Source organism: Mesoplodon mirus (genome assembly GCF_964341445.2).
Source record: "Mesoplodon mirus genome assembly, chromosome: 4".
Lineage (NCBI taxonomy): Eukaryota > Metazoa > Chordata > Mammalia > Artiodactyla > Ziphiidae > Mesoplodon > Mesoplodon mirus.
The window spans coordinates 186,077,286-186,102,404 of record NC_138979.1 but is presented as its reverse complement, the minus strand read 5'-3'; the positions used below and the strand labels follow the sequence as shown (position 1 = coordinate 186,102,404).

At 52.4% G+C, this 25,119-nt stretch overlaps 1 protein-coding gene across 9 annotated transcripts in view; it reads right to left on the bottom strand.

The window, feature by feature from the left end:
- Positions 1-9,374: 9,374 nt before the first annotated feature.
- WDR20 (WD repeat domain 20) overlaps positions 9,375-25,119 on the bottom strand; it is a 57,752-nt gene continuing 42,007 nt past the window's right edge. For 2 of the 9 annotated variants that reach the window (XM_082620212.1, XM_082620215.1), the window contains exons 3-4: positions 21,910-22,002; positions 9,375-12,677 (exon numbers count right to left, since the gene is read on the bottom strand). In XM_082620212.1, coding sequence (XP_082476338.1) covers positions 11,400-12,677; positions 21,910-22,002 — 1,371 coding nt within the window. In that variant the 3' untranslated portion in view covers positions 9,375-11,399. The other 7 variants (XM_082620218.1, XM_082620219.1, XM_082620220.1 and 4 more) reach the window with 7 other exon arrangements.

Below are 25,119 nucleotides of genomic sequence, written 5' to 3'. Positions count from 1 at the left end.
CCAGCTGGCTTCAGCCAAATAAAAATCCCATGTAATTGTCATCAGCCTTTTTTTCTCTGCATCCTTAACAAAGCACTTTCACACTCACCGTACAGAGTCGTGTGTGATCTTCCAACAACAGAAGGTGGACTCGTGGACTTGAAGCTGTAAGGAGAAAACTGTTCCCTGAGACCGCAGTCCGCACGCATGGGCAGCTGCCCACAAAGGCCGAAGATGGGGAGACAGCACGAAGGGGCCAGAGGACCGCCGGGCTCTCCGGACGAGCCCCGGCCTTGAAGAGCCTGCCTCACGTCAGGGCTGCAAGGGACACGGTGTACACGTTTAAGTCAACAAAAACAATACAGTGAAAGTGGAGCCAATTTAACAGAAGATAAACAAATGGTACATTCAAGAAAGTTTTAATAATTTTTTTGTGAATTAGAAATATCACTCTTAGGGCTTCCCTGGTGGCGCAGTGGTTGAGAGTCCGCCTGCCGATGCAGGGGACACGGGTTCGTGCCCCGGTCTGGGAGGATCCCACATGCCACGGAGCGGCTGGGCCCATGAGCCATGGCCACTGAGCCTGTGCGTCCAGAGCCTGTGCTCCGCAACAGGAGAGGCCACAGCAGTGAGAGGCCTGCGTACCGCCAAAAAAAAAAAAAAAAAAAAAAAAGAAATATCACTCTTAGAAGATGAAAAGTACTACTGAAGCGACCATTTCCCCAATTGCAGAATGACATTATTTATACATACAATACAGAGCCGATTGCATTGGAACAAGAGTGTTAAATGTTAACAGATTAAAAAGGGCACCTTCACGCCACACCTTGGAGGCCCATTACACCTATACTCAAAGGTATTTTTTAACAGCATTCAACTATTTCAAGTGCAAACAATTTTTAAAAACCTGTGCACGCAGCATCCGTCTTCCTGAATTACATATTTAAGCCAGAAAGTAACAACTTTCTTGATGAGTGCCTTCCAGGTTGTCTTCTGACACCTAAGGTGTTAAAAAGAAAATCAGCAAAAGCAGAGTGAAGTACTCTTTTTAACAGTTGGATTTAAGGGGATTTCTTGTCCAAGACACATTTCACACCATGTATATATGTATATATTACATAACTATATATAACGTTTTTATTACATTGAGTTTTAGAGTAAAAAAAAAAAGCAAGAAAACCTCATGGCTTATTTTGTACTGCAGCCGCAAGAGAACGATGTAAAAATGGAAACAGCTGCTTTGGGTATATTCGCCGAGCGACGCCGAGCCCCGCGTTCCTCTTCCGCGCTGCCCTCCACGCGGCTCACGTGTGGCCCCGGGCTCCGTCGTTGCTGCCTCAAGACCCAGTCCGGGGTGAGAACCTCCGAGCAGGAGCGGGCTCGCTACACCACAGTCCCACCTGGAGAACTGGCCTGGCTTGGGGCTGACATTAAACCCTGCAAACAAAGCCGTTTACATTAATCCAGCAAAACACGGGGCTGCGAAGGAAGTCATGGTCACTCATCCTTTCCAGCAGTTTCACAGGAGCACAATTAGCTTTCTGTTGCTTTGGAAGCCAGGGTTTTAACAGCCCCTCCGTGTCCATCTACTTAATTCCTAACTCATCAGAATCCTGAGCCTGCCCTCCCCCTGCCCTTGGGTGTCACACTTTGGGCAGGGCTGGCCTGGGGGAGAGAGTGGTCTCTCAGGGCCAGGGTTCTTTGGAGCATCGCTACCCAAAGGCCAGGGGCACCTCCCAGGGGGGCTGTTCACTGGCCTCCCCAAGGGCTGCAGCTCCGGGCCACAGAGGGGTCCCCTCGGCTCTGAGGCCAGCTCGCCCAGTGAGGCCAGAGAGCTGCACGCCCAGTCCCCCGAGGGCCGGGGTGGCCGCCAAGGACAGAGTCTAGTGGCATTTTTGAAGAGGCGTTTTCTTTGCTCTCTCTGATGGGTGGTGTGATGGTGGTGCCCCTCTGGCATTAGCGCCAGCCCACAGGGCCCAGCAGGTAGAGAAAGCAGGATCCAGTCATGTGGGTGGGGAGGCTGAGGACAAAGGCTGCCACTTGGCTGCGGTGGACCTGGGGACTCGCTGCACCAGTAAGGGGTGGTGCCTGTCCCTTCGGGCTGGCTCCTACGGAGAGGCAGGAGGCTGTCACGGGTTTCTTGCAATACAGGCGTGACCTTAGGTAACCCTGAAAGGGTTTTACCTCTTGTACAGCAAAGAGCACTTACATTTCCCTGCATTTGCTGGGATGCACGTAGTTCCAGCACAGTTTGGCATTCATTTATTAAGAATAATTTTAAGGTTACAATATTGCAACACTGCAGCTACAAATTTTCAGTTCTGTGAACACAAACATCCTTAAGCTGTCCCCCAAAATGCTGCACACAGGACACGCCTTTAAGCAAACATGGCTGCGTTTTCACACCTGGCCTTGGGCTGACACAGATGAAGGGTGACGATCTCAGCTTCGCCCATGCCTTGCTGGAGGGAAGCCGGGAAGCACGCGGTCCCGCTCCAAGTCACTTTATCTCCAGTTTGTCACCTTAAACCCGAAATCCGTTCATCTAGGCAAGATCAGGAAGCAGGGGCGAAAGGAACTTAGCAACTCGCCCCTGCTCAGAATCTACAGGAGCGCTTTTCCTTGACCTCGGAGTTACTGCTGGAAAGGCACACAGCCCTGTCTGATCTCCACGGCGATGGGCAGCTTCTCACTCAAACCCCTCAAGACGGTGTGGATGGAGCCTGACAGAGGAGGTAAAGCTCTGGCTGGCCCGACGGGAGAGAGGAGCTCTTTTGGACACTGTGCCCATCCCGGCCCAGTCCACAGAGGGGAGGACGGCTGGTTTACCGCCTCGGTGATGAAGGGAACCTTTGCCCAGGTGAGGAGAAACGCTCCCCCCCGCGTCTGAACTGAGCTGCAGCAAGGCCGCCAGGTCCGGATCCCTGTCCATCACGGACAGTCTGGAGGGAAGAAGCCTGGCACACCACAGGTGACCTCATCCGGTCTAAGGTGTCTGAAGCAAGGGGACTCTGACCTTCGCGGGTCAGCCACCGGCAAGGAGAGGGCGGCCCGGGACTGAGCAGAGCAAGGCCTCAGGATCTGCTCGGTGCCCGGCACGCAGGCCAGGAGCCTGTCACGGGGGGAGGCCTGACCCCTGTCCTCTTCCCAGAGATGGAATTGTTCTGCGGGACAGGCACACCGTGGAGGCATCGGGGGAAACACCACTATTCAAAAGAAAATGTGAAAAGTAACCTTATTTCTGTAAGCCTGTGCTTTAGAAGTTGCTGGGTGATGATGAGAAAGATGGAAGACACACTTGCAGGCCTCCATCGAAGGCTCCAGAACACTCTTAGGGGGAAGCCTGGCTGGACGTGTTAACCTAAGGGCACAGTTCGGGGCAGGTTTTTCAGCGAGGAGGGCCCACCGCCCTCTGCCCCGTTGTGGCTGCTCGTGAGGGCGGCCTGCCCTCTGACTGCATCCTTCCTGATGGCTTTCTCAGGGAGGATCAAGCGCCTGGCCTCAGAGACCCTGCTGGCTTCCAGCTGTCCGGGCAGCATGGTAGCTGCTGGTCTCTCCACCTGACGCCGGACAGCTGGCAAACGAGGGCTTTACATTTATCATTCAAGCAAAAGATTTCTCCAGCCAATAACCTGCTTAATGTCCTATTACCCCGCCCCCAGGAAGGAAGCCTATTACAGAAATAGTGGCAGCTCTTGAATCTAATATTTAATAGGTTGTTCTGTTCTCACCAGAGTTGCCATTTTATTCCTGCTAGAGATTTCACGTGAAAATTGATAAAATACCCCAGCTCTTAGTTTGGGTTTGACTATAATTTATAATACTAAGCTAACAGAATTAAACCTTGTTTCATAAGAACGTATATATAGAAAAAGTAATCTTTTGGCTAAAAAACAATTTACAACAAAGGAACATGTCTTTGTTCGTGGGTGCTGCCGAGATCAGAGACCCTGACAGCAAGAAAAGACCGTGAGGGTCTCAGAGGCCCTCGTCAGAGAACGGCCTCGTCCTGAAGTCCCGCTGGGCCCACGGCAGGCCTCCCCATCCGACCCCGGCTACCATGGACTCGTCGGTAAACGTGTGAGACTGCAGACCCTCGAGGGAGTGGTCATGGGCTGGGCATCCGGCGCTGTTCAAAGCCTGGTCAGTCGACCCTCAGAATCACCCTCCTCACCCGAGACGAAAGTGACGTGCACACGGGCCCCGGGACAGGTCTTGCTGCAGACTAGTAGCCTCTCGAGATGGCAGAGAAGTGCTATGGGGGGAGCTCAGGGCCGAGGGCCAGACAGGTCACCGGGTCAGCCTCACCTGGAGGGGTGGCCCTGCACCTGCCACAGAGCACTTAACCCTTGAGGCTCCGGTTCCAGGCAACCTTCCAGGAGCTCCCCCGAATTCTCTCACTTCACTCGGAGACTAAGAGGTAAGTATTTGCGAAGTGAGGCCCTTTTAGAGATGGTGCACAAACCATGAGAACCGTCACCAGGCTAACCTCCTCAGGGCCGCTGCTAGCCATGGATACATTCTCCTCATTTCATCCACAAGACTCCTGCCACTCACACTGCCCAGGCCGCTGCATAAAAGAACCACAGAAAAGCTGGACAGAGGAGCTCCCATTTCATTCCAAGGCACGTGAGGCCCGGACTCAGTGAGCCAAGTTTAGGAAGTGGGTGCGGGCTGGGAGGGGCCCACTCCACCGGCGCGTCCGCTGAGCCATTCTCGGAGCATCTGGACCCCTCCCTGCCCCAGACCCACTGTTCACCGTGGCCTGGGACCTTGGCTCCACTGGACAGCTGCCCCTTTGCCAGCCCTGACCTGCCCGGTGACTGGCCACACTGGCGGTGACACATTTCCCCAAAGAGGCCACTCAACCTGGGAAAAGTCACCTAGGGAAAGTGATCATGGTGTTTTCAGACATCCGCGAATAGGCTTTCTTAGGGTACAACCAGTCAAGGGTTCCTGCGAGAACCGTGCTGGGGAAGAGAGCCTCGCCCATGGCCTGCAGGCCCTCCTGCCCGGGTGATCCGCTGTGGCTCTGACATCCTCTCTGCAGGCCGGGACCTCGAGTGTCTTCTAGCTGGAGTCCCGTCATGGGGCATCCATGTGAAGGCTGGTTTAGAGGCTACCGACGCTAGAGGGGGCGGGGCTGGGCACCCCTAGATGTCCTGTCCCTTTCAAGAGATCTGCTGGTCCAGAATCGACTGTTTCAAAAGGCAGCCACACGTGGGAGAATGGATTATGTTTTCAAGGTGTACAAACTAGTTATCTTTAAACGATCAAACTGCTGTGCACGTGTGCGTCTTCTTAGACTCCTGTCAACCCACTGGCATTCAGGGCTTAAAACCCCCTCGAGCGCGAAGGAGAGAACATGCAGCTTCTGAGGTGGTAAAGTCCAAGTAGGTCCCTCTGAGGGCGGAGTATCGGACCGTCTCTTCTGCTCTGGCAGCTTCGAGTCCAAGGCAAGAGCCCACACACCCTGCAGCACGGGCGGCTCAGGAGGACAGCGCGGCCAGGAAGATTCTGGAGTCCACCGAGAAGGACAGGTGGCCAGGAGGCGCTTCCAGAGGCTTTGCCAGCCCCGAGCTCCAGGCCCAGGCGTCTCACGAAACAGGAGGGACGCGGCGGCTGAGTGGGAGCCCCGGGGCCTGACGAGGCCTCTGTCCCGGGCAGCTCGCCGCTGCCCCCACGAGCCCCGGGCGGAGCGTGCGGGCCCAGGCCTGGAACTCTTGCTGGGAAGGTTCTTTCGGGGCCGGAGGCGCCTGCGCTGCCGAGAGCGAGGGGCGGTCCAGAGCAGGACAGTGCTCATCGCTCCTGCTTCCCACCCCGGGAGGACCGGCTCCCACTGCCCCGCTCACGGGGCTCGTTCTGCACCGGAGCCTCGGGGCCCGGGCGCGAGACAGGACCACCTCCACGGCGATGACAACGCCTCCGGCAAACGGAAAATGACAAACCCTCCCCAGGAGAAAAGCTGCTACAGCGTCGCCTGCCCGCCACCTGGGAACTCAGCGCGCGCGCCGCACAGAACTCGCACCAGCTCGGCCGCAAAGCCAACCCACGGTCCTTCCCCACATGGGACTTGGCTCAGAGGAAGGTCACAGAAAACAATGAACACCTCCCGTGCTCAGAACAAACATCTCACTTAGAAAGCTTCTAATTCGGAAAAACTCAGAATCAGTAATAAGAGGTAGCAATTCCTGGGGCTCTTTGTTCTATAAACATTAACAAGGCCCTTGATTTTACAGCATTTAGAAGCTTTTCTTTTTTGGTTCACTGAGATTTTTTTAAAGCTCAGATGTGAAAGTGACTACTGAAAATTTATCTACATTTACAATTCATTCACACGTTTATTTAATGTCATTATACAGAGGACAACCCCAAAGTTCTTGAGAATATCAAGTATGTAGTAAGTCTCTAGCTGTGACAGTGACAAGGGAACAGCTAAAAACCAAGGCAGTGAAACAGAAACACGATTTTCTTAAAATTATAAAGTAACAATACTGATATTAAAGCTTCATTAATTATTGCAACAGTTAAGAATTTAATTTACCAACATTTCATGTTAGGAAGGCTCTTTATGAAATTCAAGTTTTCAAGAAATTAGGGGAGAATATAAAAAAGGAAATACATATGAGTTTTGATTTTCACTAAGGGTAAATATTCATACAATTTTATACAGTGTCACCTAACACAGTAACCTTTAATAAACTTAGGTATACAGAAATCAAAAATGCAGAAAAGTTTTCTTTTACATATTTAACTCGAGCAACAGCGATGTGACCGTGACACAAAGTCCACGTAACAGATGCAGCAATGAATAAGAAGTCAGTACCAGTGGAACAGCTTCCCTCTCCCAGAGGGGCTTTTACATACAGGTTTGAACTTGGCTCTGAGTTTCAAAGGGAACAGCTGGATACAAGTGCCTTGCAAGGGGAGCCCTGGACTCCACCCTCCCAGACCGCCCCTCTCACTGGCCAGCACTGGGGTGGTGGGGCTGAGCCCCCTGACTACCTGAACAGGTGACAGTCCCAAGCAGCCCAGCGCGACAGGTGTGCTCTGGACAAGGAGGGAGCCTTTGCCAATTGTTCCCTGCCGTGGTGCCCGAGGCGGACATCTCCTCTGGGTCACTTATCAGGCCTACACGCGAATGCGGAGGAAGGAAGCCTCAGGAGTGGACACGCCCGGCACAGCGGACGACCCGCACAGGAGGCCAACCGTGGCCCCTCGTTCCCCTGCGCGCGGTGGCCGCGGCCGGTCACCCTGGGCCAAGCCCTCCCGCAGAGAATGGGACGCGGCGCACCGTGTGTTTTTCCTGGGAAACCCACGGTCGACCTCTGCCTCTAGTTCCTTCTCGGACAGACAGGTCCACAAACGTGGCCTTTGGGTTTTCAAAGGATTCCTTCTGCGGTGCTCCCCGGCCCTTTGGCTCCCCCCTCACACTCTGAGCTTCCTCAATCAGGAAATCAGAGCTCTCCCTCCCAAGCAGGAGGTAACGAGAACCTTGTACACTGGTGCGGACATCGATAAAGCTGCTTCACCAACTTCAGCGCAAGTTCAGTACTTGACAATTTCTTAAAAATTCAGGATGTACCACAGGAAGGGGAGGAATCGGGGAGAAAGGGCTGCCGGGCCACCTGCCAGCCTGCACTTGGCTGTGGAGCCCAGCGGTGGAACAGAATACTGGGGGCACGCGTGTTACACGCCCGTAAAAACTGAGAAAGCTTCAGGGCCTTTTGTCCCTCATCGTTTCTGGATGTCTGAGACAATAATCGCTGTCATAGCTTATCCCCGTCTTTCCACTCCTCTCTTTTTCTTTCGTTAAGGCATTTATCCTTAGTCCCAAGTCAACGGCTCACAGGAGAACCCTTCAAAAATGTCAGAAGGTCCAGTCAGCACAAAAACCAAAATTAAGATTCTTTACCACTATTTAAATCAATTGAGAACCCAAAGCTACTGGTTATTTTTAAAGAGCCTGCCTACTCCCTCTTCCACATTTGCCTTTAAAAGAAGGCAAAAAAACCCCAATAAAAATAAAAAATAAAATAAAATAAAATAAAATAAAAGGAGGCCAGGTTTTCCAAAGGCTTCCCACCCCAGCTCTCCCAGCGGAGGAGAAACAGAGAAGGGCTGGGGCTGGGGCGGCCGGTGGGTTCAGAAGCCTCTGCATCGCCCAGGTCACAACACAAACCCAGCTCTGGAATTCCCAGAAGCTTTAAGGGGCGAGCCAGGGCAGGGCAGGCAGAGAAGACCCCACAGCCTGGCTAGGGCCCTCCGAGGGGTCCTGTCGCCGCAGGCGGTCAGAGACACCTCTTGCTGCGGGGGAGCAACTCGGCTCACGTGCTACCCTGAGCATTTATTTCTCTGCTTTTCATCGATGCGTCTCAGTGCATGGTGGAAAAATAGTGCTGAGCGAATAGGAATAACCTCTTCTGGCCAAAAGCTGTTTTATTCCAGAGGTTAGGTTAGAAAAGATATTCTTGCTCAGGATAATGTTTAAGCTGAACAACTGAAAAGTTTCAATGAGGAAGCTCAAAATTTGGGGAGAAAACTACAAAAAAACACGCCCCAGATTTCCCTTAGTGGCCACGGTGCCTTATATACCTGGTGCCTTATATACCTGCGACTGGAACCCCTCGAAGCAACCCCCCACCCGACCCGGGTCTGCAGGAGCCCTGGCAGCCCCGAAACAAACGCGAGGGAGGAGGGGAGAAGCCCGCCCGCCCCCTCCCTCCCCTGTGCCCCCGTCTCCTCAAGCTGCCGGCAACTTTAGTCCTGGTCTTGGAGAGCACCTGGCGCTCTGCCCTCCTGACTGCAGGAGAAGGGCGCTGCTGGCTGTCACAGAAAGGCGGAGGCATCAGAGGGGCACAGTGGGTGGAAGCAGCGTCGCCACCGTGTCCAGAACCAGCCCGGGCCGAGCCGGGCCGGGCCGAGCGGCCCCTCCCCGGCACCTGACACCCAGCCAGGGGGCCCCAGCCAGACATCAAGGATACACTCACACACTCACCAGCAGCAGCTGGAAGACCGAGACTGTGACCAAGCCCCAAACCCCAAACTGCAGGGACCACAGTGGTTTAACCTGGGGGCGGGGTGGAGGAGATGGAGCCCGGCTGCTATGAACGCGTTGTGGCGCTTATTTTTTAAGGAACCAGTAACACCCTCCCCTTGCCTCTCCCACCCCCGCCCCCATCCACAGACCGCCCCCTGCGTAAGCTGCCCCAGCGGACGCTGAAGGACAGAAGGAACCAGAAAGAGCCCCCGTCGCACAAGCATCAGCTACACGGGCCCCACCCGTGGCTTTCCTGCCCGCGCGGAAGGAGCACAGCGCTCAGAACTGGAAGGTCGTGCGCGACACGCTCCCCTGCCCGCCACCCCCCCACCCCGTAAAGGCTACTTACCTGGGATTCAGCCACTTGGGCCAAATACAAAGTCCTGAATTTTGAAACTGCATACTCAATGCCTCAGAAGCATTTGAAACTGAACTTCTAAAGCTATGCAGGTACATAAAGTTGCGCGTGGAGTGCTGGTTCCTGCTCTCCACCTGACAGCCCGATTTCCCAGCCTCCAGAGCTGAAACAGTCCACAAGCATGGCTGTCCCTGCTACCCCAGATCAGTGAACATTCAGGAACAAAGGACCATATCTTAAAGGCAGACAGGACATTAACATCCCCATGGACCGTGATGCATGACGGGGAAGGCCACCGAGGCTCTCACGTGGAAGAACGCTGCCCCCCCCACCGCCGTCAAGGTCGCAGAAACCACCACCCTAGGGAGCGCGGGGGACACAGAGTGAATGGCTCGGCCCTGACGCGCGCGGAGTGGGGAGCCGGCCTGGCCTTCCCGGGGGCCAGCTTTAAGAGCACTGAGCTGCTCCATCAACCAGAGTCTCGCACCGCCGAGAAACTGAAGCCTCCAGGTCGGCACTTCGCTGAATCGCGTTCGCTACTCAAACCAGTATAAATGATCAGTATCTCTACATTTAATTACAAAGGCGTGCACAACAGAAAAACAAACCTAAGTGACCAAAGCAAGCTGACAAATGAGCTCATTATCATCTTGACACGAAACATATGGGTCAAAGAGCCCTCTCATCCACTGTGAAAACTAGAATTTGAAAAGCAACTCCCCCCGACAGCTGATAAGGCTCTGAAGGAATTAAGAGTCGAGCACAGCAGCCTCCCCTGGACGTGGAAGCAGCCGCCTGGGCAGAGGGAGAGCCAGCCCTGCCCCCAGCAGCCACAGGCCCCCGGGGCAGGCGCTGGGGCAGGGGGTGGGGTCCCTGAGACAGAGGCCGAGGGCATCCCGAGAATGATCCGGAAGATCCGGGACCACGACTGCCCTCCAAGGAGAGAGGAGCAACCTGCCCCTGCCCCTCCCCTCTGGTGGGAACACAAAACCCAAACGAGGGAAAAATTTCAAGTGCTCTGAACCTTGGGGGCCTATCAGTCTTCACAAACAAAGCTGAGGAGTCTGCCTAGGGCCTACGGTCATGTGCCTTTTTGACCAAAAAACAAAACCCACCAAAAAAATAAATAAGTAAACTAAATAAAAAGGAAAAGAAAAGGAAAGATCCTTCCCCTTGTTGGAAAAAACATAAGCAAATCGCGTCCACCATGAACGATCTCGGCTTGTGTGGCAAGAGGCACTTCTGGCAACATGCTGGCGCCCTCGGCCCGCAGCTGCGGCGACCGTCCGGCTCTGAGAAACGTGGGCGACCGTCCGGCTCTGAGAAACGTGGGTTGTGCACGTGGTGCACAGAGTCCCGATCAAAGTGCTACAGACCGCTTCTTTGAAAAAAGATGTTTATTAAACAATTTTAATTGTCATAAAATGACTAAAATGGGTTTTAAAAATTAAGGCTCTTCTCTTTCTGTGGATTGCCAGAACAATGTAAAAACAATAGCAATCAACCCTGCTGAACGCTTTGTTCCTAAAGTTAAATTTCATAGGTTCCTAAACATTGTATGATGAAGATAAAAAGTTGGACTATAAAGGACAATTAACGGCCGTTCGTATTGAACACACACTCTGATCAGGTGTACAATATTCTAATTGAGTAGTTAAGCAAAAATATTCCAGTTAAAGCAGACATTTTAATTTTAGCATTTTAAAGTCATTGTTTCCCCACACTGTCATGATTTTCCTAAAATCGAAATAGTCTAATAGAGGAATGCTAACCTTGGGACTCTATATACTCCCAGGAGGGTGACTGACTTGGCTGGCAATTAGTTTGATTATATTTTTTAAACGTTCTAAGGTGAATTATCAAATGATTCAGAATTACATGGCATGCAGTATCCAAAATTATGGCTCTGATGCATTTAGATTTACATTAAGAATAAGAAGTGTCATTCACATTCATTGTACACCCCGCCCCTCCCGCAAGAAAAAAATCACTACCTATTCAAGTTCTGGATCCGGTGCAGCATTAAGGGTTAAAACTGACCACTTTACCAGGCCTTCCCCACGTGCAAATAAATCCCTCCTGACAAGCAGTGACTATACAGTCTTCAAGAAAAATTAATACAGTCAGCCTCTCATGTGCTATCTTTTTACAGATGAGCGGCTCTAACAAGGGGACGTCTTCCATCCGAGGACACAGGGGCGTGCCCAAGGTTTTAGCTGGGTCCGTTTTGGTTTTAGTAACGAGGTTCAGTTTGTCGCTGCTCTTGCTAGAGATGTGTCCCATGCTGTGGTTTCGTTTGTGATCTTTCTCATGGTGCCTGTCCTTCCGGTCGTGTAGCGAGAGCGTCGCGAACTTGCTGACCCCGGAAGCGATGGCGCCGTCCGCGACGCTGCCCTTGCTGCCGGTGCCGGAGACGGCGGAATGCGGGAGGCTGTTGGACCGCGGCAGGGGAGGGGGCGCCGGGTTGCCGGGGGTCGTGACGCTGTTGCCAGTGCTTCCGGCAGGAGGACTCGTGGCGTTCATGACATTCGTGTGCGTCCTTGCTCTGGAGAGGGGCTGGTGGGGGAAAAGGATGTCTTCCGTGAGGTCCCATAAGCAGAGCTGCGTGTCCTGGCCCACGGAGCCAAACCGGTACGTGACACTGACGGGGCGGCTCTCGGTCGAGTTCCGCTTGGACAGCCGGGACTGGGTGCTGTTTGCTCGGTCTCGCCCGAAGTGCAGAAGGTCCTGGAAGTCCTCGTCACTGCCACTGAGCTCCATAGGGTCGCTCTCTTCCACACTGGTGGTGTAGGGATCAAACGCCACCACGCTGACCCAGGACTTGTGCCCGTGGCCCCGCGCGATCACGCGGCCGTCTCCGAAGGACCAGACGGTCACGAGGTCGTCCTCCCCGCCCGTCACGACGTACTTGCCGTCCGGGCTCCAGCACACGCACAGCAAGCCTCCAAAGTAGCTTTTCATGGTGCCGTGCAGCTCCACCGAGTCAAAGTTGAACACCCGCAGGAAGCCGTCCTGGCTCACGCACGCCAAGAACTTGCCATCTGGGGAGAAAGCAAACTCGTTGAGGGCCCCCTCGCCCACCGTCCACTTGAGGAGAGGGTTCCTCGTGGATTTGCTCTTGCAAGTGTGCACGGCAAAGCTCTCTCCCTGCTTCAGAAGCTGGTAGTGGGGGGCTGTGGTGCCACAAGCGTGCTCCACATTATACAAGTACATGTTCCCACTTGAATGGGCTACTAGGAAAAGGCTTTCCGAACCAGGAACCCATTTGACACAGGTTACTCGTGACTTGTCTATTAGTCTCTGTGAAGACAAAGGAGAACAAGTTATCACAATGGAGAACTTTTAAAGGTCTACTTTTCCAGCAAGAAAGCTTGTCTGCTTCTCGGTGAGAAGGGATGCGTCCATCCGGGCACTCCACGTCCTATCCCGCGGTCAGGCCAGTGAAGGCATTCTGGCCCCTTGTGGAATTACCTTCTAGAACTGCACCTGGGTGTCAGGCCACTGGGTTTCACCAAGTCAGTCATTCAGCAAACACTGTTGCGAGCCTAGTATGTGCCCGACAGATACTATACCAGGCGCCGGGACACACTGGGGAGAGGGACAGCCCCGGGCACTCCGCACGTCTCACGCCAGGAGCGGCTGGGCCTGGGCCTCCTGCACCTGTGCAGGGTCCTCACCACGAGGCCCCCGGGAAAGTCTCGCAGTCCCCGCGGCCGGGAGCCCTGGGCCCCCAGCGGCTCTCTGCACTGCCTTGGCCCCGCGTGCCCCGTGCTGACTACCCCCGCCTCTTCCGGCTGCTGGGGGGTGGGTAGTCCACGTGCAGCCAGCAGCACCCAGGACAGCAACGCAGCCCGCCCTGGGCTCTGCCTCGGCCCTGACTCGCTGCAACTTCCTCACTCACAGTCGCTGCCACGTGTGTATCTTCAGAAGCCATTCCTCCATCTTCTTTGGAACAAGGTGGTGTTTAAAAAAATAAACAGATGACTAACACTCAGGAGTATGTGCCTAGTCACTGCCACTCTACCCCACGTTCATCTGTGATCCACTGACCAACTGTTTCTTTAACAGGCACAGGTCGGGAGTCTTGCCTTTAAAACCAAAAGAACAAAAGGCCCAAGGAGAACCCCCACAAAGGGATGACCACCCCCCGAGTACGCTTCCCTGCTTGCAGACCTTTCGTGGGCCTCACTGGCACAGTGGCTTCCACGAGGCTGCCTGGTCCCCAAATCACAGCACCAGAAACCAGCTGGGAGTTCCCACGACCCCCGAGTTCTCAGCCAGTCCTGCCGCCAGACGCTTCCCACTGCCAGCCCGGTAACCGGGTGCCTCGGGAGCCCGGCGGGCTTCGGGTGAGCTACACGCTCCCACTCCTCTCATGTGCTTGGGGTTCCCCGACTCGAGCCTCAGAGGGCCACGGGCCACAGGGACGGGAAGCCCACCAGACACAGGGCCTCCTGCCTAGTCGGCCCTGCGCTGTGTGTCTGCTGTGTGTACTGCGTCTTTACAGAGAGTCACAGAAAATGACAACACGTGGTTTCTTCAAAGAGACTAATGAACCATGCAAACTGCTGCAGAACATTAGGCCCTGGAAGGGAGGTGGCCAACAATGGTCCCAGCCAGGGAGGAGGGGGAGGCCTGACCCTGCCCAGCACGAGGGCCCGGGGCTAGCGGGCCGGGCGAGGGTTACTGAGCAGCAGGGGTCACTGCTGTCGCTCTGCAGTGTCACAGCCGCACTGTCACCCCCTGCCCCTTTCCTCTCCTGCCCGGTGACCTTCCTGTATAAGGCAGCTGACCTATGCTAACGCCAACAACCTGGAAGCCCAGCGCTGCTCTGTCAGGGTTTCCACGAGACCTTCACCATTTCTTCCACAGAGGTCAGAAGCACCTAACGAGGCCAGGTCAGGGCTTTGGTCCTGGGGGAGCCCACCCCCACCCAGCAGACCTTGCTGTGCCCACCGGGCTCAGGCTGCCCCAGCACTCCTGATCCCTTAACCGGGACTGGTCTGCTGGCCTAGTGTCCAAGGGTGGTGCCGGTTCACCCCCATCGGTGGCCTCGTTGGGCGGCTACAGAAGCGACCTCAGGCTGAGGAGCCAGGCTGCTGGCCATGCCCTGGCACTGTGTGTGGCTTTCAACTCCTGCACCTCACATTTCACCATAACCAAATCTAATCTCAATTTTCCCAACAGCTCTCCACCGTTACTCTATCATGTGTGGAAAATTTTAAGGATGGACATAAAAACTTCTAGCACTATGGTTAGGAGAAAAAAATTATTTTGGGCTTAAAAAGGCACAACAAAAATAATTCCATTAGAACTCAAAACTGGAATACTGTCAAGTAAAAACAGTATTTCCCTGCAACTGTGAGGAATGGAGATAAATAATCATAGCACCATTATTAAAATACATGTTACTGCGGTGACGAGACACATTTAAAGACTTTACTCCACGTTAAAAAGGTGCATTGAGACTGCTGTAAGTAGACACGTGGATGTAACTTACGGACAAAAACCTGAGCCCACCTTCTGTGCCCCTGCTGGGGCACCCACTTCGTCTTGGGGTACGTGGCAGGCATATCAGGACAGCCGTGCTCACTTCCAACCTGAGCATCTACTCTGCGGCCAGGCACTGAGCAGTGGCTCTGCACACACACTGTTTCATCCTCAAAATAACCCCGCAACGTAAGCTTTTATTTTTTCAATAGGTCATACAGTCATAATTCATATATATTAATAAAAGTATCCAGTAGAAAGCCTCACTCACACCCCTTTCCTCCATCCCAGATCCCTTGCCCCCAGAATTACTGTCATCAGCTTCTTGTTTATCTCTGCGAGTGTCTTCCTGTGTGGACAAGGCAAACATAGATACAAGTTTATCCACACTCCTTTTTTTCAGTCTGCGCCTCTGCTTTCTCATGCAGTCACACATGTGCGTCTCTCTGTACTGGTATGAAGACAGCTTCCTCATTCTTTTCTACAGCTGCAGAGTACTCAATGATATGGATATACTGTGGTTTATTTGAAAAGTCCCCCACTGAAGGACATTTGTATAGCAAGGAATAACCTGCACATATGGCAATTTTCACATGTATAAATATACTTGCAGGATAAATTCCCACTGGAATAGCTGGGTCAGGAGGTACATACGTTTATAATTTTTTATAGGTATCGCCAAATTACCTCCCATACAGGATGTAACAATTTATATTCCCACCAGCAGGGTACGTATGAGCGCTCATTTCCCCACAGGAAGGCAGGTGTTATTGCCGTGTGACCCACCAAGAAGCAGGGTCAGAGAGGTCCGCACACTCGCCTGTGTCCCTCCCGGTCACCACTCACTCGTTTCATTCACTCCTCCGTCCATCCTCTACTGAATGTACACTACGTGCCAGGCACTGACAGCAGCAACAGACAGACAGCCCTTCTTGAGTGGAACTGATGTTCAAGTGGGATGAAAAGGTAGTGAAACGGACAGGATCTAACGGTAAGGAGCGTTGCACTGTGAGCAAAAACCAAGCAGGGAAAGAAGACAACGGGCAGGAGCATCAGAGTGACTGCAGTCTCACGTAGGAAGGCCTGGAAGGGCCTCTATCTCTGGGGTGAGGGCGCGCTGAGCCAAGAGGTAAAGGGGCAGCACAAGAAGCGGCCTGGGAGGATGCAGGGCAGAGCGTCCTCACAGAGGGGACAAGGGCGGGGGCGCTGATGGGGGAGCAAACCCAGCGCTCTTCATCCTAGAGACACAGAAGGCGCTGGGGCAAGGGGGACGGACCGGGCAAGATGACACCCGGCACAGGCCCGTCAGCCCCAAAGTGGGGCTGGCGCCTTCTGTGCCACCGACAAACGTCAATAAACCAGGGCGCCCCTCCCGCAGACCCCGGGCAGTGGGAGGCACAACTTCAGGCCTAGCTCGGAGTCACTGAAGTAAACTGCCCTGGGCTATCACTTGGTTTGGGTTTAGCAAAAAAGTTAAGAGAACAGAAATTAAAAAACAAATACCTAGAACATCTTATTCAATAAATATAAAGAATGCAGCCCACTTTCTGCACCATAAGGGTATATTTTTGTTCCAGAAAATGTCTAATAAAAAAAGTAAGGAGGGCTTCCCTGGTGGCGCAGTGGTTGAGAGTCCGCCTGCCGATGCAGGGGACACGGGTTCGTGCCCCGGTCCGGGAGGATCCCACGTGCCGCGGAGCGGCTGGGCCCGTGAGCCATGGCCGCTGAGCCTGCGTGTCCAGAGCCTGTGCTCCGCAACAGGAGAGGCCACAACAGTGAGAGGCCCGCGTACTGCAAAAAAAAAAAACAGTAAGGAATCTTCGTCAGTTCTCAGAGCTAACTAACAGGATTTCCCTGCTGGGCTTGAATTCTCCAGTGTCAGTGGGGCCTTGATCTGGATGAGCATGCGTTTGAGAATGTTGAAACAACACCCTTGGCAGAACCCCAGGTCCCCTGAGGAGCTCCTGAGTCCAGGTGGGGCCTGTGCTGGGGGGCGGGCAGCCAGAGCAAGGCTCAGCACAGTGCACGTGGGCCTGTGGACGTGCACGGTAACCGTTTTGGCTGGAGCACCCGAGCAGGGGCAGGAAATTAGGTCTGGAATCGTGAGCTGGGACTCAAGGACATGGAGTCCCAGGCTAAGGGGTCTGGGCTGTGACCTTGAATCCCTGTGCTGACCAATCCCACAGCCCCGAGCACTTGAAAGTGACTGGTCCAAAGTGAGACATGCTGTGAGTGTAAATTACACACTAGATCCTGAAGACTTGAGAAATTATGGAAAGTATCTCATTCACAATTGTATATTGATTACACATTGAAATAATGTTTGGATGTATTAGATAAAGTAATACATTTTTGTTTTTGGCTGCGTTGGGTCCTCGTTACCGCGCGTGGGCTTTCTCTAGTTGCGGCAAGCGGGGGCTACTCTTTGTTGTGGTGCGCGGGCTTCTCATTGTGGTGGCTTCTCTTGCTGCGGAGCATCGGCTCTGGGCACGCGGCTTCAGCAGTTACAGAACGTGGGCTCAGTAGTTGCGGCGCACGGGCTTCAGGAGTTGTGGCATGAGGGCTCAGTAGTTGTGACGCACGGGCTTAGTTACTCCACGGCACGTGGGATCTTCCTGGACCAGGGATTGAACCCGTATCCCCTGCACTGGCAGGCGGATTCTTAACCACTGCGCCACCAGGGAAGTCCCAAGATAAAGTATCTTAACATCACCTATTTTTAAATTGATGTAATGTGGCTATTAGACATTTTAAATTGAATTTGTGGCTCACACTATATTTCTACTGGCTGTACTGATGCAGACAGTAGGGGCACGGAAGATTTCTGAAAAGGGAAGTGACAGAATGAAGTGAAGTCTCCCGTCAGTAGGTACAGAATGGTGAAGGTGAAGAGAGACCGGTTAGGAAGCTATGACAATTGTCCGTGGACAAAAAGGTCTTAAACTTGACCAGCGGTGGTGTGGCAGGATGGACTGTTTAACAGTGGGCTAGGCTGGATGGAGTAGGAGGTGGGGTTGGGGTGAAGGAGGCGTGTGAACAGACTCCTAGGTTTTGAGCTTGAGTGACTGGGAAGGGGGGTGACAGGTAAGAGAGGAGGGGTGACTGTGCTGGGGAGAAGTTCAAGTGTCCTCATCAAGTAGGCAGCTGATGGAAATGACGGTGGAAGACGAGGAAATGGGCTGTGAACAGTAAGAGCCGGATCTGCGACATCCTGAGCTCTCCAAGGCAGAAGGTGTACAAGGAAGAGGAGGAGAGTGTGCAGCTTTGGAAAGAGACTACTTAGAGCGAGCAGGACAGAAGTCAGGAAAGCAGAAGGAGAGTCGAGAAAACCAGCCGGAAGTCCCACGAGGAGAGGAAGGAACCGACGCCGAGTGACCGTCCCACAGGCCAGGGGCTCTGCTCCCTGCATCACGTGTCCCTCCGTCCCATCACAGGGTCTCCGGGGGCAGCTCTGTGCTACAGGCCAGGAGGGGAGGCGGAGAGGGAGCTGGGTGGGGGTCCGGGAGAAGAAAGCCCCCTGCTCCGAGGCTGAGGTGAGGCCGCCCCGGCAGGAAGGGTAAGGAGAGGAGAGTGGGGCAGGTCTCAGGGAAGGACAGGCGCTCAGGTCCTCGGGCATGACCACTGAGCTTTCCATTAAAGAGGGAAGTGCCACGGCGCTCAAAGGCCTACTTTTAAAATCACTTCCATAAAAACCAGAACCAAAATCTGGGCATTACTATGCCAGGTCTGTACGTCAAGCCACCTACCCAGGAAGCGGGCTCCCACACCCACTTCTCTCCCTGGTGATCACCCACGGCTCCCACATTCCCCATATTCTGAACGCAGAAGACACTGCCTCATTTCTAACACCAATCCAAAGTCCAACGAACACCAAAACCACCGTCCTCAATGGCGTTCACGGACAAGATTTTCTAACGATACTAAACTAGTTTAGAGGAAGCAAGAATAAAAATCAATCTGTAACCACACTAAAGCACCACTGCTGAAATGAAGCTTTCCAAAGCACATACTTTTTAATTTTCTTTTTTTCACTGCTATCAACATGATAAGCAGGAAAAAATTCTTGGGGGTTTGCTGGGTATGCATTTTACAATGCAGATATTAATTGATAACAGAAGTACTAAAAACAAACAATTCCAAAACCACAGCAGCTGCTGGAAAAGCCATAACGTAGCCACAAGCAAAAACGGTGACTAAGGGCTTTGATTCTGTAAAGGCATTTAAAGACAGCTGCTTCTTCCCTCAGGAAGTATTAGGAAAGGGTATTTCAAAGCCCTGTGAAAGAGGATCAGATGTCATTTTTATCAATCTCAAAACTTTAAGGAGGAGACCGTTCAGTGCTCATTTCCTTCCTTTGATTAAAAAGGGCAACAACAAACACAAAACAAACAGAATGCCTAGAACCACTCTCTCCTTAGAGGACTAGACAGGATACTGCAAAGCTGGGCCTCCTCTCCCCCACCCCGGGGGCGCTGGGAGCCTGCAGCCTGGGACCGAAGAGCAGACACAGCCGCAGGGAGCAGCAGGGCCGGGCGTCCAGGAGGAGCCTACAGCCTACCCAGCAGGCTGCCCCGGCCTCGCAACCTGTGAGCAAGGAGAAAGTCAAGAACAGGAGGGCCCATTACATGCCGGGGATGAAGAAGCCGAAAGGACAAGTTCTTCTTGGATTTTACATCCACCCAATAACCAAACATCCTTAAAAATCCTTTGAAGTTACTGTTCTATGGATACAACCCAGATATAATCAGAATTTTTACAAAGGCAAACAAGGCTGAGTTCATTACCACACAGAAACTGCCCCTTCATGACTTTCTCCCCAGTACATCGTAACCGTTAGTGAGGACAAGGGGACTCCGCACCCTTTCCGGGTGCTGCCCAGGGCACCTCCCCTTCCCTGGTGACCCTTACCGTGAAGGTCGGCTCCACGGTCTGGGAGTTCATCGGATGTGCCGTTAGATACCGTCAAGGGCATAAAACACACAGAACACTACACACAGAAACCTAAAGTCTACTCTAAGGCTTGAGAGAAAGCAGTGTGTCGGGGGATCTAGGCTATCATTCCCCAAGGGAGACTAGAAAGGACCAGCCTTCCTCGGGGGCTGAACTGGTGCAGCGGCCAGGGTCTCGGTATGACTGGGACGGCCCGGGGAGCAGGGCTCGCCTCTGCTATCTGACATGAACTGGATGGACTGAGGGCCAGACCGGGAGGTGAAGGTTGCCAGCAGCTCTAATGGAAGGTGTGAATCTGACAGTTCTGCCTCATTAAAAACATAAAAAATTGCAAAGACAGTAAAGCTAACAGTGAGCAATGGGATTTCTAGGTGATGTTTTCCCATCTTCTTTGTACTTCTCTACGTCCCAGTTTTTTCTATAAACAAGTATTTTAAGTTTTTTAATCAATGGGGGGAAAATCACCTTTTAAGATACACTCTATTCCCCGATAGAAATTTTCACCTATCTTTGGTCTCGTGTGGATTTCTGGAACTTATAATTTCTTTTCCATTCACCTACCCACCTATCCATCCATCCATTTACTACACTTTCATGCACCAGACACCTCCAGAAAGGAGCAAAGGTTAGAATAAGCAGTACTGGAGTGTGCACATGCACACGTGCATGTGTGTGATGGGAGGCTGAGGAGCTCTCTGGTGAGTAAGACAGACAGACACCAAACAGTCATGATAAACGGTCCCCATCATCTGCCTTACTCGTGTTGCTTCTCTGTCTGGGTTGCCCTGCTGTTACCTTCTTGTCCTGGAAAATCATTTGTGCTTCTCCTTCAAAACTGCTGGCACCTCACCTCCCAAGAAGCCTCTCCTCCAACCTCTAGTGAAAGAAACCCTCGGAGTCTCCCCTCCACCTGGAACTTCCTCCCCAGGGCTTGCTCTCCAGGCCCTCTGCTCACATCTCATCCTCACCACACCTCCAGGTGGGGACCGCTCTTATCCACTTTCCGGCTGAGGAGAAGAGATGAAGTGAAGACCCACAGCCTGCAGGCAGTAAGTGGCAGAAGGGTGTCTGAGCTCCAGGCATCCGGGTTCAAGGGTCCACGTTCTTAGCCACTGGGCTGCGAGTCTGTAAATTTCACGGTAATACACTGACTGCCGTTAAGTGCCCCTTTGCAGGCCATGAGCAGATGACCAGAATCTCGGAGTATAAACGGCTCAGCCCCAGACGCGTCTTTGCTCTACTGTGCCTTCTCCACAGACCTGCCATCTAATCTCAGGGACACGATTACTATTTATATGCTGACAGCTCCCAGAATTCACCTCTAGTTTTGTGCTCCATATCCATGTATCTATCCAACCACCTACTGGCCTCTCAAGCGTCACAAGTACAGAACGGAGCTCTGATCTTTACCTCTGCTCCCAGCACCTGCTCCTTCCCCACCTTACCCAGTGCAGTAAGTGAGCCAGACTCTCAAGATTTGTTCCCTCGTCTCTCCAACTGCGTCTCCAAGAAGCAGCCAGGCTTATTTTCAAAAACATCAATCTGACCACCTCCTGCTCCCTTCTGTGAGATCCCACAGCTCGAAGAAGCAAACCCGGGTCAGGCCCTGAGTGGCAGGGCCTCCAAACTCATGCCCTCTCACTTCACAACGCCCTCCCAGGTCCACCGTCCTCTCTCAGGTCTCTTGGCCCCCAGCTCGTGCCTCCAGGGGCCTTCACCGGCTCTCCCTCTGCAGGGGCGCTCTATCTCTAGCTCCTTACCTGGGGGCCTCCTCAGGTGAGGCGAGGCTCAAAGCACTTCACTTCCTCCGAGAGACCGACGCTCCCCACGTCCCCGTAAAGCAGGCCTCCATGTCTGTCTCTCCTTCAGGCCCTCTATCTCCTCTGACATCACAAGTCACCACCATTTGCTGTAATTGTGTGTATGTGTGTGTGGTGCTGTTCACACTTCTCTCCCCCCTCTCTGGAGGGGGAACACAGGGCGGCTGTTATCTGCCGCTGCAGACCCGGTGCCGGGCACACGGTAGGCTATCAAGGTCTGTCGAATGGATGAGAAAATGGCCACAACTCTAGTTCAAGTCCTCAGCTCTCACCTGGACAGTTACTAGAGCCTCCTCACTGGTCTTGCTACCTTCATTCTCTCTTTCTTCATTCCAATCCACCTTCCACAAGTGCTGACAAGAGTTCTAAAAAAACACATTTGATCCTGTCACTCCCTTGATTAAATAAAAGCCCAAAGGTCCCCCACAGCCTCCAGTGTCAGATCCGAATTTCCCAGCATGGTATCAAAGGGCTTTTACAGTCTGGTTCCAGCTCATCTGTCCGGCTTTAACTTCTGCCACTCCAAGGCCCACATGCTGTGGTTTGGCCACCCTTGGCCTCCACATGCTAAGCTGTTTTCTCCAGCTTTTAAGGCCTTTCTCATCCTCCTCCAACTCCTATGCATCTTTGAAACCCAGGTCAAATGTCACCTTCTGGAAGTTTTCTCTAACTGTCCCCACTGAACTTAACTTTTGTTTTTATTTTATGATATTTGATACATACTGAGGAATGCAATTAATACATTATCCCTTGGTACTTTGTTCATAACACTGGGATAACACACGTTCCAATGCCCTTTCAGTCCATCTCACTGAACTGTGAGCTCCTGGGGAGACAAGAGCCCATCTAGCAACCACACATGGTGGGGCTTACAATCTATGACCAATAAGAGCTCGTGGAATTAATTTCCGGATCCAGCACTATCATCAAATTGCTACCTGATGTGGACAATTCACTTACCTTCTCTTTGACTCTTTCCTCATCTGTGCACAATGGAGAGAGCAACCCACCCTCCCAAGCCGAGGAAACAGACAAAACACTTTGAAACCTCCACGTCCCAAACCAATGCTAAGCACAGCCTGACGACAGCTTCGACCACCATCCCTGGCACTCTCTGAGAAACAAACCCCTGATGACCCTTTCTCTTAGACATCCTGACCAAAATCTGATGAGACTGTTACCCATACAAGCCAAAGAATGTCCTTACTGTGAAGGGCAATCCATTTCTGCCTCAAGCTGTAAATGCCAAGTTGGCATTAAACCACACACAATCCTAGCACTCTGAACAGCCATTTTTCAAATAAAATGTAAAAAGAGTAGGAGGTAACTCATGCTTCACTCATTAAAAGTGAGGAGCTGCTTTCCAGCCTGTGACTCGGCTGCGTCCTGAGTAAGGGACGGGGTCCAGCTGATGCGTCCGAGTCTAGCTGTGTCCTGAGTAAGGGACGGGGTCCAGCTGATGCGTCCGAGTCTAGCTGTGTCCTGAGTAAGGGACGGGTCCAGCTGACGCGTCCGAGTCTAGCTGTGTCCTGAGTAAGGGATGGTTCCAGCTGATGCGTCCGAGTCTAGCTGTGTCCTGAGTAAGGGACGGGTCCAGCTGATGCGTCCGAGTCTAGCTGTGTCCTGAGTAAGGGTCGGGTCCAGCGGATGCGTCCGAGTCTAGCTGTGTCCTGAGTAAGGGACGGGTCGAGTGGATGCGTCCGAGTCTAGCTGTGTCCTGAGTACGGGACGGGTCGAGCGGATGCGTCCGAGTCCAGCCATCCTGAGTAAGGGACGGGTCTAGCGGATGCATCCGAGTCCAGCCGTCCTGAGTAAGGGACGGGTCTAGCGGATGCGTCCGAGTCCAGCCGTCCTGAGTACGGGACGGGTCTAGCGGATGCGTCCGAGTCCAGCCGTCCTGAGTACGGGACGGGTCTAGCTGATGCATCCGAGTCCAGCCGTCCTGAGTACGGGACGGGTCTAGCTGATGCGTCCGAGTCTAGCTGTCCTGAGTAAGGAATGGGTCTAGCTGATGCGTCCGAGTGCTCTCAGGGCCCTGTGGTCTCTGCTCCACCCTCTCCCAGTGATGACACACAAACCCTTCTTGTTCTCTAAGTGGCATTCTGTGCCATCCTCAGCCGAGCAGCCTCCCGACCTTGTTTACCAACAGCCCTTTACATGGCTCCAATCCCTTCCCCCTCAAAAACACGTCCCCTACCTAAACACAAATAAAACCCCACAATGACGCCAAATTCACAGTTTCTATTAAGAATGCAGAGAAGTCTAGTTTTGTGCCCTCACTCTCCCACCACCACCCCCCACAAAGATCATCCAGCTACTTAGAAGTCACTCCATCAAATGATGTTAATAAAATGTTTAGGTAAATAGAATAATTTTCTGCTTAAGATTTTTTTTTTTTTTAACAGAAAATGGGTTTAAATACTTTTGTCAATCCAGACGGCAAGTTTTGTTTGTCCAGTCAACCCAGATGAAACTAGAAGAAGAGATGGCATGGTTCAAAAGATTGCACCAAATCCACTGGCAATGCCAACCAGGAGCACCGTGGCTGGATGCTGGCTATGCATGGACGGCATGTACCACGGGGACCGCAGAAGAGCCCGAACTTTAACTGCAAGTTGTGGAGTGTTCTTCCCCAAACAAAATTATTTCTTAAAAATCAGAATTTATAATGCACTTCTGTTCCAAGTTAATGACTTTAAAACCATGCAACAATCAAAACCACTTGCCCTTCCTGAGAGGAATCCGTGTGACCTGGCCCTTGTCACACCAGGGTGGAGGTCACAAGTAGACTGCAACCCAGGGCTTCTAACTCAGCAAGACTGCTTCATCTTTTCCATTTACTAGGAAAGTCATACCGACCCAGAGGAGGAAGTACGTCAGATATGTAATGGCAGTACTTGGGGCTGAAAAGCCACTCCAATCGCTTATAAAAATATAACCTATTTGGCAACTTACATCTACTATGTTTAACGGCTGACACGTTCCTGAAGGGACAGCTCAGATATCTCAGGCTCCTGCCAGAATGAAACTGAAGACGCTAGAAACCCCAGCACAGGCTACAACACTGGCAAAAGCTATGTCATAGGATCCAATTGTAAGTTCCAGGATTTCCAACCGTGTCAAGGTGATTCAATAGCAAACAGTTACAAGGGCAAGAGGACAAAGTCTAAGTCAAACGCCTGCCAAACATACACACCCAAGTTTAGCTACCATTTAAGCAACCTAAGGAAATATTATCAAGTTCTTTGACCTGCATGAAATTTTTTGGTGATGTGAATAAATTCTTTATTTTCTTATTTAAATTATAAATATCAAGCTACAAGTCTCATCTCTATCTCCATTATAAAAACATGTTTAAAGCCCCTGCTATAGACACCTGAGCATCTCCATAAAAAATGCACAGAACAGTCAGCCCAAGGAAGAACAGGTAAAAGTCAACAAGTTAACGCACCACATTTAAACTTGGGTAATATACTAGGGAG